This window comes from Hydra vulgaris, chromosome 04 (assembly GCF_038396675.1).
Source record: "Hydra vulgaris chromosome 04, alternate assembly HydraT2T_AEP".
NCBI lineage: Eukaryota > Metazoa > Cnidaria > Hydrozoa > Anthoathecata > Hydridae > Hydra > Hydra vulgaris.
Window position 1 is genome coordinate 40,457,276 of NC_088923.1, and position 17,725 is coordinate 40,475,000.

Consider the following 17,725-nt stretch of genomic DNA (forward strand, 5'->3'; position numbering starts at 1 on the left):
GAAATCAAAGTGACTAAAGGTACCTGTCTATGTTCATATACTACCAAACTCATTATTTTGAAAGCGCCTTGTTGCCGGTCTAATCTTAGGATCCGAAGTATTTGCAAAAAATTAAGAAATCTAAGACAAAGACAAAATTTATCTTTTAAACTAATACTATATAGCATGCTTAAATAAAAAAACAAAGTTTTTTTATCATGTTCAAAACTGAAAATTTATTAAAGATTTCAGATGCCATTGGATTAATTTCAGTATAAAACAAAATAATTAATTAAACATAAAAATAAATTTAAGTAATATGACTAACTGAAAAAGAGTTAAGTGAAGATCGTCGCGAATTATTTTATGTGAATAAATGATAAAAATTGTTGCCAATATAACAATGATATCTAAAAAAAAAACACAACTAAAAAAAATAATAAACTTTTTTCATTGCATCTAAAAAAAGAAATAAAATAAACTTTTTAAATAGCAGAATAAGCTTTTCTCAACTTTAAATTCAAAAATAAAAGATTTTGCTGTCCCTTTTTTTTGTAACTAAATAGTTTAAAATATTTCTTATCTAATAGACTCCAATATGCAAATAAAGAATTTATCTCTTAATAGATTCTGTACCTGTTAAAATTTGTTCTTAAATGAAGCTACTGAAAAATCAAAGGAATAAAATATCTTTTACATTAGAGTAACAATTTATATATTTATTTTAAAACTTACAGGTTAAAAAAATTAGGAGCCACTCAAAGCTAAAAACTAATCAATTAAGTTACACTTAAATAACACCAGTGTTTCACAGAAAGATGTGCGATCGCATGTATTCCTGTGAAACACTGTGATCACTTTATATGATCACACATGTACGATTTTTGTTTTGCTGACATGACCACGACTTTTAAATAGTTTTATAGTTTTTGCACATTTTAAAAATGGCACTTAAAAACGAATGTAAACTAAATAAAAATGAAAACAAAAACCATAAACTGAAACAAGAAAATAAACCTTAACCTAAGAGAAAATGAACAACGTTTCGCTTAATAGACTTGCATAAAGGTCAAAGTTTTTAAGTTAATTATTCCTAATGATTTCTAAACAAAAATGTTAATAATTTTGTTGCACTAAGTTATAGCAGGAATGATTAGGCTGGTGTGGGGTTTATAGCACACAATTTTATGTAAAAATTCAATGCCGTTTGATATAAACCCCTTACTAAATTTTAAAATTTATCTCTTTTTTCTTTCTTTTTTTTTACTGTTTTTGTTTTCTCATTTTTAGGATGCTTAATATTTCGATCAACAAAATTTGATACAAGTGAGGGAACAAAACTGATTATATGCCCAAAAAGTTTAAACGAAAATAAAACATCTACAACATGCAGAAAGAACAATTTTTTTATTCAATTTAAAGTTGTAAAATCTAAAGTGTTTAATAACTTGAATTATATTTTAAAAATATGAAAAAATATCTTTTTATAAAACGAGTGGATGAAATATGGGTTTAAATATAATATTATACATATCAATAACTATATAATAAACTATGCCTAGTGCCACCAAATATCTAGAACCGGGCACTATGCTTCATTTTTTCTTTTTTTTATTCTAGATGCACCAAGAAGTTCTTATGGCCTTATAACAGAACACTGCGAAAGAGCATTTGAAAGAAAAGGTCATTCCTCCTTACCATTGTTATAAAACTTGCCCAGGTGTCGTTGAACAACGGATTTTTTGCTTCTGAAGCAAGCACCCTAACCACTACACTACAGTTGCTCAACTAATCAAGGTCTTTTATCTGAAAGAATAGTGCTCAGTATGCTGAAATGTCTTTTAACTGCAGGGCAGACTATGTAGGGGGCCAGGAGGGTGCATTGTCGACCACTTTTTCTCTATGACCTTTTTTTTTTGATGCGCTTTTTTATAATCAGGGAGTGTGCCCCCCCCCCCTCTTCTTCCACCTTGAAAACCGTGTCATTGTCCATGAACTGCGGTTTTAGATGTATTACAGTAATAAACATAAGTATAAATCAGCTAATAGCAAAATATTTGGAAGATGAGCTTTATTAAATTTCCATAATTTTTTTCAAATTTTTAGGCAAGTTAGCTTTGAATAATTATTATTATTATTAATAATAACATCGAATAATGAATCACCGGAATCTGATGAAAAAGTATAAGATTTTAGCAAAAAAGACAATTAATCTAGTGATAGTGAATTTAGCTGTATATTTTTTTTATTGCTATCAATGACTTTTTATTAATTTACAATATAAACTTGTTTATAAATATCCAAATATATTATAAAAATTTATAAAAATCTATTTGCTCCCTTGCCGTATTGAGAAAAAATTTACAATTTTTGTAAAACATTTTTGTAAACATAACTTAAAATTTGTTCTTTCTTTATATTGCCGTATTTAATTATCAAATAGATTGCATGTTGTTGATATTTTATTTACGTTTAAATTTTTTGGACATAATCTGTTTTGTTCCTTCACTTGTACCAAATTTTGTTAATCGAAATATCAGGCATCCTAAAAATGAGAAAACAAAAACAGTAAAAAAGAAAAAAGAAAAAAGAGATAAATTTTAAAATTTAGTAAGGGGTTTACTAAAACTCAAAATAAGTCTTGAGTTTTAGTAAGTGATTTATATCAAACAGCATTAAATTTTTACATAAAATAGTGTGCTATAAATCCTACACCAGCCTATTCATTTCTGCTATAACTTACTGCAACAAAATTATTAAAAAAACTTGTTGAAAATTTCATTGAATTAAAAAAGCTCCCTACATTGATTAAAGGCAAGCAATTTAGATATATATCAATATATAAATGAAATTGCCTTTATTTAGATATATATCAATATATAAATAAAATTTCAATTCGCTTAGCATATAATATACGACATATATATTATATTATATCATATATTATAGTATATTTAACCAACAAACTTAAATTTAAAAAAACTTAATTCATTAAGGCTGCAAGCAGGATTCGGGTGATTTTAGTTTGTTATTTGTTAAACAGTAACTTTTTCTGCAACTTGCCAAAGAACATATTATGAGACCTTGTTACAAGATTTTGATGCTTAACAATAACACTTAACGCTAATAAAAGTAACTTTAACTCAGCTTTGATATTCACATCGTTAAAAGTTAAATTATGTCATTGACGTAATTTAAAGTACTGCATTGTGATTAAATTTAAATTAAAACCGCATTAAGAATAAAATTTTACGCATTTATACCTTATACATAAAAATCTTTTGTTCGTTTATCACAAACAATATTTATTATTAATTTTTTTTTTTTAACAAATTTAATAAACTGCTTTTAATAAAGATAAAACCTACTTAAAATAAATATAAACAATTTATAGATACTAATTAGATATTTGTAAACATAATTTATATTAATAAATAATTTATGTCAAAAGAACTTTACACGACACCTTTATTAAAAATAGTTTATTAAATTTGTAAAAAAAAAAAAATTAAAAAAAAACTAAATTAGGATAAACAAACAAAAGATTGTTATGTATAAGTTTATTTTAAGAAATAAATTAAAAGGAAATATGGTATTTTTCAAATATCAAACTTAGACTTTATCAGTAATTTTTGTTATAATTTTTTTAATGATTATTTTAAATTCAAATGCTGTGTAATTAAACTTAATTACAAAAATTTATTTATATCAAACAAGTTGATTTTAATTTTATAGCACTTTACTTAACAGTCGTCTATTGGCAACGCCAAACTATTTTTTAAATAACAGTACTTTCAATGGGTAGTGACATTTGTTTAATATTTATTCTGTTGCCAAGGATATTAAGATTCTTTTAGTAGACATTTTATTATATAAGGAAAAATAGAGCTTGATAGGGTACTATTAATATTATTTAATATATCAAAAAACTGATAACAATAATTTAAATTTAATTTAATAATTTATATCATATTTAAAAAAAAAATGTAATTATTAAATTAAAGTATTGGACAAAAAAATAATAACTATTTAACAAAGGAAAAAGCAACAAACAGCATTTAATAAAAAAATTAAACATTTAAAAATCTTTGAAAAAAAAACAGCTTGCCTTAAGCTAGGGTCGAAATGGGGGACAAAGAAACAGTAAAATAAATTAAAGACTTTATTGACTGTTTAGACATAGCTCACAGATAAAACCTGACAGTTTATCATTTTATTTCTTCTAAACCAGCACATGAGTGATATTGCTACAATTGCCAATTACTACAAGACATTCAACTTGAAAGGACAAAAAACTCTTCTTTGTTTACCAAGACTGAAAGTGTCTTCCTCTAACTTTTGAACCTTTTTCTTTAATTAGATTTTTCTCCACTAGCTCCTTTTTTAAAGCAGTTAGCTAATTTTTTACTCAGGGTGTTTAATCGTAAGGATTTATATGGAAAGAAGGTCAGGATCTCAACTTTTCCTCTCTTCCCTGATAGCCTCCTATAATAAACCTTGTAGAATTTTTAAAATGATGTGGTATAAGCACTGTTAGTAGAATCTTTTAAAAGGTTGGAAGAAGACAACATTTTGTTAGTGTAATCAGATGATTGCCATGTTGCCATTATGATGATGAACTTGTTGTTGCTGTTATGATGATTGGCTTGTTGTTCCACATTTATCTTGGATCCACGATAGATGGCTGGTAATAGCAGTGCATCAGAAACAGAGGTTGTTAATCTGAAATTATTATCAGTAGTTTCTGGTGCCAGAAAGTCTGCTTTGGAAAAACATTTCTATTACCTTGCCATATGTCTGCTGAAAGCCATTTCTGACATTCGTCATTGTGGTAACTTCCAGGTAGATGTAGCTAAAATAGGAAGATTGTTTTTTAAACATCTTTATTTTCAACAAGGCTGCAAGTAACCACTATTAGAGTCGGAAGTTACTGGAAGAGAAAAGATGAAGTTTGGGATTTTGATTTGGAATTGTTGAGAGGGAATAAAAGATTCCATGCCAGCCAGAATCCAAGAAGTTATATAAGAAGCACATTTGTCAGCAGATAGACAAAAACAATTTCTACAGAAGGGCCATCATGAAGAAAATAACAGTAAAAGTCCCAGTCAGCTTTAAGGTGGTTGTAAGAGGTATGATGATAGATTCTGATGATGAAGAAAAATGAGATAATAGTTTTAGAGAGATCAAACCATGATTAGAAGTACCTAAAGGCATATGTGGAGAAACTGAGCACTAACTAGGATCAGAAAAAAACATAAATTGAGTAGAGAAGATAAATGATTCCGTTTATCTGGAAAGCATGTTGGAAAGTTGACTATTTGTGTTAGAGATTGAGAAAGATAAAAGTTGTGGGCCTTATTGCCTACAGAGTCACTGACATTAGAAGCAAGCCATTCAGTATGATGAGCATAAAAGTCACTAACAACAAAAATATTGGCTGAGGGATAAAGAGAAAGAGCTTTATAAATTTGATCAGAAATAACATTGAAAAGAGTGCTGTCTTGAAATGAAGGAAAGTGATATAGAACAAAGAGAAAGGTGATAGAGTGAAGTGGTGCTTAACAAAAGTACATAAATGAATAGTCTGTGGATTCAAACCTAACTTTCCAACAAATGAGTGAATTCTTACGAATGTAAATGCTTAGGCCTAGCATCTGACTATTGGAGTCTTTACGAATTATAGGAAGATAACCATCAACATCAAGATCACAAGGTGGGACAGCTGAACTCAAATTAGTCTCACAAAGAGCAAGTAGGTCTGGTGAACTTTGCAAAATATAAGATGCAACAGAAGGAAAGTTACTTTGAAGATCACAAATATTAGTGAATGATAGACTTGGTGATGACGATGAACTTGGTGATGACAATGGTTAATTATGTTTTTTAGTTTTTGATACTTTAGTAAATTTTTAAATTTGTTAAAGATCTTGACTCAAAACACCGATAGTACTCAGTACACTATCTAATAGTTCAAACTATTGCTTCATTACTATAAAAAAAATCAAAGCCATAACAAAAGGCTTCAAAGGTGACCTCGACAATGCACACCAAAAGTACAAATAGAGACAACACCTATGCGCAACATGGCACTGTTAGTACTCTGATATTTTACAACTGTTGATGAAATCAGCCTCTCTGAGAGCTACCACAAAGTATGGGAGGCCTGACTACCAGCCGGCCTTAGCATTAAAAAACTGAGTTTTAGAGCTGTACCCTAATTAGGAGATAATAGAATGAGTTGCCTAGTCATAAAAACAGAGACACAAGTAAAACCAATGCAATGAGTCAAGAAGCTCCAGCATTCATCATCTTAAAGTGGAAACAATGTATTATAAATACATCTACACCAGCCTAATAGATGAAGAAGGGGTGTAAAGCTGGTCAACAGTTAGAATCTGTTTACCCCTATATTTGAAATAGAATTACCCCCATATTTGAAATAGAGTGATTACACATTTAAAATTTGTTCTCAAATATTTCCTGATATTGTGGTCATAAGAAATGCTAAGTAGCTTTAAAAAAATCAAATCCAAGGGCTGCTTTTAAAGATTACAATGAGGAACCAGACACATAAGATTTAATCTCAATGAATTCAATAATTTTAGTGTAAAATTTATGTAATCTAAACTATAAAAAAGAATGCTTTATTTGGCCTTTAAATATTTATAAAAAAATTGTTCAAACCAATCAAAAAAATTATTGTGTATCCATCCACTTAAGTGGCATTCAGCCTTGACACCTGGTGGTGCTCTTTCCATAAATTTTGGTGTCATGTGTTATTAAGAAAAAATCATCATGAGTAACATGTAACTCCCATTTTTTAGAGAGCAAATATATGCTGTGAGAAGCTGACCCTTATAAGCTAAATTAAGTGAACCAATTTGACCCTTCTATTTTGGTTAAAACAACTTTATGAAAAGTTGTTTTAATTTAGCTTATAAGGGTCAGCTTCTCACAGCATATATTTGCTCTCTAAAAAATGGGAGTTACATGTTACTCATGATGATTTTTTCTTAATAACACATGAAAAGCATTTCTTCCATCAACTGAATGTACATAAGAAGTTCAATAAAAAAAAATACATTAAAAAATGCCTTTTGTTGGAAATAAGGAAGGGTTTCCATATAATGAGAAAAGGTAGGTTGTTCCATGCGCATCTGAGTATAAAACATGTAAAAAATTTATATGTTTTTATATATTTTTTTGTTCATATAAAAAGCATAAACTTTAGGTTTAAAAAAAAAGAGAAAGTTTCTTTTATCTTAAATGTCAATAATAAATATTGAAAGAATATAAAAAAAAATTATTTTTCATTTTTACCTAGTATAACATAAGGTCTTTTGATAAACCGCAACCTGCCACTAACTCCTGCGTACTTAGATTGTATTGAACATGACCAAACCCGTAAACTGTATTCTGCTGTAAATACTATTGCTAAGGTAACTTCCTAAATATATTATTAATAAAATTGTTATCATTATCATAAATAAGACTAGAGATGAATAAAAAACATTTCCAAAATACAAATACAAAATTATAAATCTTACAATATAGTAAATTGCAGAATGAATTTTGGTGTTGTGAGCAAATGATTCAATTGTGATTAGGATGCTAAGTGACAGACTAACTAAAACCAAAACAAACCTAAAATATACAAAAAACAAGCATTATTTGAAACAAAGTTTATTTAAAACAAGGTTTATTTAAACCAAAATTAAGGAATCAAAGATTTATAAAAATAAGGAATAATAAAACAGACATATACAGTGTTCGTTTTTATTTACATAGCTAAAGGACTCAACTGAAAGATCCAATCAAATATATGATAGCAAATAAAAAATCAGAAAAGCAATAAAAAATATAAGAAAATATAAATTAATTAAATTCCATAAAAATTTAACAAAAAAAACTCTTTATTTTTCCAAAATTGAGTTTTTTCAACATTTGGATTTTTCATCCAAAAAGGTACAAATCTTTCAATGTTATATAAATAAAAAAAATTGTTCTTTATCTTTATTTACGATTACAAAACTATTGATATTAAAAAAAGCACTTTATACAAAAAATACCAGATAATTAGCTTATTTTTATTTATTTCAAAACAATAAAAATGTTACTTGGCTTTTTTTTAAAAAATTATCTTTAATTTGTTATATCCGATTTGAACAATATAAACAGCTTGTAAATTTAGAATTTTTAAAAACTTTCAAAAACATAACTATTTAACAATTCTAAGCAAAATATTACAATTTTATGAAAAATAATTTAAATGAAGTTTATTAAATAAATGAACATTGCAATGTTTCCTGCTTTAATTTTTTTAAAAATAAGTTTTATTTTAATAACTATATTTTTTTTATATCAAAAGTAATTGAACATATTTAAATATAAACATAATTAAAAGATAAGTTTTTTTTTTTTTTTGTTATCCACCTCCTCAAGGCCGAGAAGGCCACTACAGATGAGAAGGCTACTTAATAGTGGTTATAACCCTCTCTCAACTTTATAACTCTGAAACACAAACCTTGATGAACTCCGAAACACGAACCTTGATGAACAAGGCCGCTGCATGGAGAAACAAGTTGAGGATACAAGTTCAGAATAATATCAGAAACAAGTTTAGGGTAATAATAGAAATTAAAGAAGTTTATGTTTATGTTGAGAATTACTTAGAATTGGGAGTCCAAATTTTTAACTGTACAAAATAAAAATAAAAATTACTATGGTTAAAAAAGTTTAAAAAAATCGGAAGTGACTTAAATTTCTTCATTTTAAAAACTTTAATCTTTTATAGGTCGGCATCAGGTCAGCAAAAAAAATTTGATAGAAAGGTCTTATCATGAAACATAGAAACGCAGTCGGTAATTTTTTCCAGACCTCAAACACTTTTAGGTCAGCATTGCCGAATGCCGACCTTAATTTTGAGGTAATAGATCAAACCAGTAAACAAAAGTATATCTTTTTTTCTTAAAATATTTATTATTAAAAATATTTTTTTATTTCCAAAAAAATACACTAATACAAAGTATTTTACATTTATATGATTAAAATTTATTTAAAATGGTATTACTTGCAACAATAGAGTCAATTAATTGAAACTGAGTAAAAGTTGTGTTGCTCTTATTTTTGTTATGTTCTGATTCTCATTTTTTATATGTATAAAGTAATAATATAAAAAAAAGAAAAACATATTAATTTTTTTTTTTTGGAATGCATGCATGTATTGTTAATATTGTCTTGATGTTAACGTTAACTTGTAATAATTTTTAAGTTAGTAAAGGTAACAATAATGCCAGAGTGAATTAAATGTCTAACAATAGAATATTCCAGTTAAACAGGCTAAATAGTTAGCCTGTTTAACTGGAATGGCAGGAAGAGTATGGCCATTAGATTTTGAATTAAAAGAGAGGTTATTTGCAAATAGTTCTACCTTATCACTGGGAGAAGAAAAAAAGATCAGACCTATGAATTAGAGATAAAATAATTAACTTACCTTTGTTAAAGACACTGTTGAAGATTTTCCAAAAGTCTCTAGAGCCTAATTTCTGAGATTAATGACTGGGATTAATGGAGCTTAGCATTAAACAGAACCTTTTTACATCATTTTCTTGCAATAATAATAAGGCATTTGTTGGCAAGAGAGTTATTCTTTTAAAAAATTTAAAAAAGATGATTACAATTAGATACAGCAGTTGCACATGAAGGTGAAAACCATAGAGTAGAGTAAGGCTTGACTTAGAAGTGACAAGAAGGAATAAAAGATTCAATACCTACCAGGATACAGGTTACACAACAGGCACATTCATCAGCAAAGAGAGAAAAGATATCAGCACATGGACTGATACGAAGAAAATCACAAAAAGAATCCCAGTCAATTTTTGGGTAATTATAAGCAGTGCAATGATAAGGTGAGTCTGATCAAAAAGTATGAGGTGATAGATTTATCACCTCATTTATAAGGTGAGTCTGAAGAAAAAGTATGAGGTGATAGAGATCATTGCAATGTCAGAACAAAGAGACACTTATTACAACCTAGGGTCAAAGACAAGACATAAATCAAGTAGTGAAGGTAAGTGATTAGGGTTGTTTGGAAAATGAGTCAGTAAGTTAATTATCTGATTAAGAGATTAAGAAATACAAAAGTTATGAGCTTTAGCAGCAGTAAGTTCAGCGGTTTCAGAGCCTAGCCATTCAGTGTGATGAGCATTAAAGCCACCTATAACAACAATATAGGCAGAGAAATAAAGAAAAAGGGCTCCGTCAATTCGGTCAGAAATTGCATCTAAAAGAGTGCTGTTTTAAGAAGAAGAATGATAAACAATAAAAAGAAAGAAGAAATTGAATGAAGAGATGCAGATTGAGATTAGAAGCACATAAAAGAACAGTCAGAGGATTCAAACCTGTTTTTTCGACAAATAGGTGAATTGATGCGTAAGTTTACCCCCAAACCATGAATGTAACTAATGGAGCTTATGTGAATTAAAGGATAGAAGCCATCAATCAAAGATTAAAGAAAAAACAAAGAAGAAACAGCCTAATTCAAATAAGTCTTACCAATAGCAAGTAAGTAAGGAACAGCCAAAGCAAGCCTGGTGAACTTTGCAAGTGGTAAAATTCTGATATAGCTGATATATTGAAACAACTAGGTGTGGTGATGGTTTTTTATGTTTAATATTTTGGTTACTTTGGTCATTATTTAAGTTAAAGAGACTTTAACTCATAAATTAAGCATTAATCATAAATTAATCATAAATTAGGCATTCCAAAGTAATGAGCTATACATTTGCCTCAGTTAAACTTAAGTTTTACCTTAGGGCTTCTTGTGTGGCAACATATATATATATATATATATATATATATATATATATATATATATATATATATATATATATATATTATATATATATATATATATATATATATATATATATATATATATATATATATATAGTGAATATTAAACTTACATGACTTTATGATAAAGCAGAGCAAATATTGTCTGAGGTTTTTCTAGAAAGTAAAAGACACTCATACGAATCTGGTGGATTGTTTTGGATTTTTGAAGAGCATTTCTGTTTAAAAAACTCATCTAAAATAAATTATAAATTAAGTTATAAAATAAAATAATTTTGATTAATTATATCAATATTGTAACTTCTATTAAATAATAAACCTTTTCTTTATTATTAAGCTCTATGTCACATTGATGCTCCATATTATAATGTTAAAGTATTAAATATCTGATGGTACACGCCATAACTTTGATATAATGTTTATATTGCTGAAAAAAAAAAAAAAAATTAATATATATATATATACAAACCTTGGAATTAGGGTCAGCATTCGGCAATGCCGACCGAAAATTTTTTTTGCCGACCTCTAAAAGATTGAGGTCGGCAATAATTTGCCGACCTCAATTTTCCTAACTCCGAGGGTTGCATATATATATACATATATATATATATATATATATATATATATATATATATATATATATATATATATATATATATATATATATAGATATATATATATATATGTATATATATATATATATATATATATATATATATATATATATATATATATATATATATATATATATATATATATATATATAAGGTAAGTGTGGGTATTAAGGCCCGGCTGGTAATAAGGCCCACTAATCCAAACTTAGGGAAAAAATAAATTGTGAAACTTTTTTCGACATTAATATATTAGAGTTATCTGGTTTTATCACTGGCAGCAAAAAAAAATCAGCATTTCTTTACATTTTCATTTTTTTAGGTGGGCCTTAATACCCATACTTACCTTATATGTATATATATATACACACATATATATCAGTATTCTCTGTTTAAAAACTAATACCAGCAAAAAAAAATATTTATTTAAAATTTTATGATAATGATTATAATAATGACAATAAATTTAATCATAGAATTTTCAATCCTCTTCAGTAATCCCAACAGTAAATGAATTATCACATTTTATCAGCTTCTGGTACAACCACCCACTTGTCTTATTTTATTAAAGCTGGTCAAAATCAAGCCCTACGATAGTTAATTTGTCAAACCGGAAAGAAAAAGTAAACCAAGTTAATATGAAGCTTAACCAAAAAAATAAACATTTGTTTTTAATGAAATTTACTTGAATATATTATAAAAGTATATACAAGTAAATTTCAGATCAAATTTATAAAATTTTAGAAATTTTCTCTTGAAGTTTGATTTTGACAAATCTGAGGCTATTTCAATATTAATATCATTAGAACAGTAAATTCTGTTTAAACTTTTTTAAACTTTTATCCACAAGGAAATTTTCTGAGATGATTAGTATTTGTTCCCATAGTGTTTACAATTTAACTATTTATAGTTCATATAACTAAATTAGGCAAAACAAATTCATTTTTTAAACATTTTCTTATGGTTGTTTTAACAAGCTATTTCAAAAAAAAAAAGGTAAACACAACCTTATATAACTAAATATATTTTATTAGAAGAATGCTGATACCAAACCTAATACCCAAAACACACACATGTAATAAAGTCATAAAAGCAGGAAAACATGTTCTTAGAAACTCTTTTAAAAACCCAGAAAGAAAACCCTTTGAAACCCAGAAAAAAAAATCTTCTTAGAAAACCCCTTTTTTAGAAACTCAGAAAAGCTTTTATGTCTAAACATTAATTTAAAACACTTCCAAAATATAACGAATCTTTTTGTTTTCTACTTAGAATAAATAATACACTTCTGAATATTACATATTCGACATCACAATTGTCTTGAATATTTTCATGAATATATGTTTTAACTTTAACAAACAATTTAAAATACACTTTCGTCATTTTTATTGCCATAACTACCTCAAAAATCAACATGAATGAGATTTAAGTTGCATATAAATAAGAATTTGATAAAATAACTATAACTAGGAGGATAACCATCCAAGGTTAACAAGCTCCTCCTACTACACATATTCATAATTAGATAAGACATTTTACATCAACAAAACCTCATCTGTTATATGGTTTAAAATCACCTGGTTGATATGTTAAACTGATCCTATATGGGGATTAGTTAACCCCATGACCAAAATATTATACATATTATACATATATTATACATATATTTTTCTAAAGCATATAAAACCAACAATTTAAAGTAGAAGTTTTCAGTGGCTTGTATAATGAATGGTGAACAAATTAAATTATTTTGTGTTTTAAAATAAAAAAACTATTGAAATTTTTATCAACAAAAAATAACTTTTGTTTAATGTGTCGATGCTTTAATCCAAAAAATAGTCTTGACTTCTAGTAAATTAGAACTTGTTAGATACCAGTAGATAAATTGTATTTTTTATTGATCTTTATAAAATATAAATAAATGTTATTGAATTAAGTAACCAATATTTTGAGAAAAAAAGCAGTTAAACTGAAAATAACTGTTATTTGTGGTAGTAAATAATCTTTACTCTCTAAACTTCCATCGTTATTAAGTCCTTATTATTGCACTCCTTAACATAAATCATTTTTGAATTTCACCTAAGATATGTTTGTCAAATATGATAAAAACACTTTACGATTTACTGATCTTTTTATTTATAAAAATAAACACTTATTAATATCTTGAATCAGTTAAAAGTCTCAAATTACCTGTACTTTAACATCAAACTGATTATTATGACCATGAATCTATTAAATATCAAAGCATATATATATGCAACCCTCAGAATTAGGGTTGGCATTTGGCAATGCCGACCTGAAAGTGTTTGAGATCGGCAAAATATTGCCGACGTCTTTTCTATGTTTTATGGTAAGACCTTTGTATGAAATAATTTTTGCCGACCTGATGCCGACCTCTAAAAGATTGAGGTTGGCAAATTATTGCCGACAACATTTTTCCTAATTCCGAGGGTTGTATATGGAATAGTCTTTCCTCACAATTAAAATCACTCCCGGCAATTTCTAAATCCTAAAAATTTCTGAATCTTTTTTTATTAAATAGATTTAAAAAAAACAGTCAATTTTTTATTAAATAAATTTTCTTTGTAATTCCTATGATCTTCTACTGGTAACTATCTATTATCTTTATAATTATATTTAACTTTGTATACTACTGTTCAGTCTAATACTTTTTTTATTTCAATGCTGATTTATTACTAATGATACTTGTTCTTATTTCATTTTCTTCTTAATTATTATTGTTCTTTATATTATCATTGTATTTAAAATCCTTATTATTATTATTGTTGTTATTATTATTACTATTTCTATTATTACCATAATAAGTATTCTAATAATAATTGGGATTTTTATTATTATTGCTACTATTATTACTATTACTATTATTATTATACATATCATTGCTGAAATGTGATAATGCATTACTGCAGAACCGATCACTAGGTTATTGCAGTCGTTGCTGTAAATATAAACCATACAACAAAAACCACTGGTTGCGGAGAACAACTACAAAACACCAAACGAGCATTTAATTGTGAACACAGCTGTCAACAACACAACTATGAACGTAGCTGTCAGCAGCTTTTAAGATTTTTAACAATAACGCAGCTCTTTAAAAAAATCAACTTTTAGATAAATACAGACACCATATTACATTTGCTTAATATAAATGTGGCCATGTATACAATTTATAAAAAATTTCAATTATTTGTAAATTTATTATGTTATTTTACTATCACCTTGATTAAACAGTCTTTACTTAGCTTGTGTCAAATTACTTACTTAGCTTGTGTCAAATTACTTCAGCTATTATTATTATTTATTATGCTTTTACTATATCTAATTATAGTTAACTATTCTTCGAATACTATATCTTATTCAGATATATATTAATCTTATATTATATTATGCGGTAGTGGTGTAGTGGTAAGAGCGCTCGCTTTGTAAGCGAGAGGTTCGGAGTTCGACTCCCACCACGTCCCTGGAAGTACCGCGCTCAACTTAGTTTCTCCGCGCAGCGGCCTTGCTTGGCAAGGTTTGTGTTTCGGAGTTAAAGAGTTGAGAGAGGGTTGCACCACGAATAACGACTAAAAAAAAAAATAATAAAAAAAAATAAATAAAATAAAGAAAAAAAATAAAAAATAAAAAAAAAAATGAGTATCCTCCTCGACTGTAGTGGCCCCCCTCGGGCCTTGGGGAGGTGAATAATACAAAAAAAAAAAAAAAAAAAAAAAAAAATATCGTAAATAAGTAATATCAATTATTATTTAAAGTATCTATTATTATACTTAATTGTTATAAAAAAAATTTTATTCAAAACTAGTTCTTGTATGTAAATATACTGTGAAATCTACGTTTAACGGAACCAAAATTTGTGCTAAAAAACTGTTCCACATTTTTTGAAGTACGTTCAGAGTGAGCGTGGTAAAAACATTTTTTGTAGTATAACATTTTAGAATTTTGTATCATCTTAGATACTTTTTAAAAAGATGGATAGTTTGACTTTATATAAATGTTTTGATTTTTGGAAATTACTAACGTTTATATCAAGTTTATTGGTGTCAAAATTGTACAACGAACAACTATGTTGTTGTTCGTTGATTAAATTAGTATCAAAGGAATGTAGTACGTACTTTTAAAACTATACGCATTTGTAGATATACCTATTTTCTCACTACCTGCTAAATTTTATTAAAAAATATGGATGCTCAAATACACTTCTAGGATCTCAGATAAGGTACTTTTTTTCGGCAATTCTACGCCTTATATGGCAGAGAAAGAGCAACAAAAACAATATCAAAAATTGAATATCAAAGTTACCATAAATTCTATATAAGAATAACCAAATTTTACATATAAGGATATATTTACACACACACACACACACACACACACACACACACACACACACACACACACACACACACACACACACATATATATATATATAAATATATAAAAATATATATATATATATATATATATATATATATATATATATATATATATATATATATATATATATATATATATATATATATATATATAGTATGCAAAAAAATTATTCGTACACTTAAAAAAAATCATAATTGTAAAGATTGCATCAAAAAAATGAGATGTCTGTTAAAATATTTAAAAGTTATTTTTAGATATCTTATTAGGTATTGTTTCAAGAATTTATTTGTGTATTGATGAACTAATTGCTTTTCAAACTTATTGAATTTTACTCAATTGATCTAATGATGCATAAAATTGACTGCAAAAAAAATAATAGTACAGTTGAAAAATAATGTCAAACTGATCAAATTCCATGGAAATTAGTAATGAGTGGGGCTTCCTTTAGCCTTGATGGCCTCATCTAGATGATTTGGCATAGAGTTGACCAAATTTTGAAATTTTATATTATACCATGCCTTTATTATAGCTTCTTTCAAGTTGTCTTTGCGTCTAAATGCTCGTTTGCCAATTTTTCTTTTCCAAAAAATATCACCAATTTTCTACTGGATTCAAGTCCAGACTTTGAGATAGCCATTCCAAAACATTGATGTTATTTGTGTCAAAGCATAACTTCATTTTTTCAATTGTTAAGAAGCATAACTTGATTGGAACTGTTGCTAGTGTGGCTGGTAGAGGACAAAAACGCAAGACCACTAGTGCAATTCATCAAAATATCATTAATGTTGTCATTAATGTGAAGAAAAATAGATTTTTTTCGGCAGCTAAATTAGCTTTTAAAATTCAAGAAGATCATAACATCACAGTGACTCCTCAGGCAATTAGAAATTGTATAATAGAACAAGGATATAGAGGTAGAGTGGTTCAAAATAAACCTTTTTTAACTTCTAAACAAATGAAACGTCAATTGGAATTTGCATCAAAATACTTAAAAATGATATCATATTGGAAAAAAATTTTGTGGTCAGATGAGCCAAAATACAATCTCGTCTCATCAGATGTCCAAAATGTGTGGTGAAAAAAAAGGAGAAGCTTATAAATTGAGTTATTTGTGAGGTAGTGTAATGCATGGAGGAGCAAATGTGATGGCTTGGGGTAGTATGAGTTCAAAAGGAGTGGGGAAATTTACATTTGTTGATGAAAAAATGGATGCTTAAAGAATGTATTGTAAAATTCTCAAAGCCAACTTGCAACCATATAATTAAAAATTGAGAATAGGAAACAATTTCATACTCCAGCAGGGTAACAATCCAAAACATACCACTAAGAAAATGAAGGTATACTTTGACATAAATAACATCAACGTTTTGGAATGGCCATCTTAAAGTTTAGACTTAAATCCAATAGGAAATTTGTGGTATATTATGGATAGAAAAATTGGAGACCCAACATTTAGACTAAATTAGACAATTTTAAAGAAGCTATAATGAGCACATGGAATAATATAACAAAAGAAGAGACCCAAAATTGTATAAAATTCAATAGGTTTGAAAAGCAATTAATTCACCAATACACAAATAAATAATACTTAACAAAATATCTAAAAACAACTTTTAAATATTTTAACGGACATCTCATTTTTTTGATGCAATTTTTACAATTATGATTTTTTTTTAAGTGTATGATTATAATTTTTTAATACTATATATATATATATATATATATATATATATATATATATATATATATATATATAATTTATATTAAGTATATAAATTTATATATATATATATTATGTATATATAAATGTATTATATATATATATATACATATACATATATATATATATATATATATATATATATTATATTATATTATATTATATTTTA

General features: G+C 26.9%; 1 protein-coding gene across 2 annotated transcripts in view; it reads right to left on the reverse strand.

Moving 5' to 3' along the window:
* Positions 1–17,725, reverse strand: part of LOC101235969 (potassium voltage-gated channel subfamily KQT member 2) — a 63,258-nt gene that overhangs the window by 35,313 nt on the left and 10,220 nt on the right. For both annotated transcript variants that reach the window (XM_065796347.1, XM_065796346.1), the window contains exons 2-7: positions 11,153–11,260; positions 10,947–11,068; positions 7,527–7,623; positions 7,300–7,426; positions 308–389; positions 24–120 (exon numbers count right to left, since the gene is read on the reverse strand). In XM_065796347.1, the coding sequence (XP_065652419.1) occupies positions 24–120; positions 308–389; positions 7,300–7,426; positions 7,527–7,623; positions 10,947–11,068; positions 11,153–11,194 (567 nt within the window). In that variant the 5' untranslated portion in view covers positions 11,195–11,260. The remainder of the gene's footprint in view (positions 1–23; positions 121–307; positions 390–7,299; positions 7,427–7,526; positions 7,624–10,946; positions 11,069–11,152; positions 11,261–17,725) is intronic.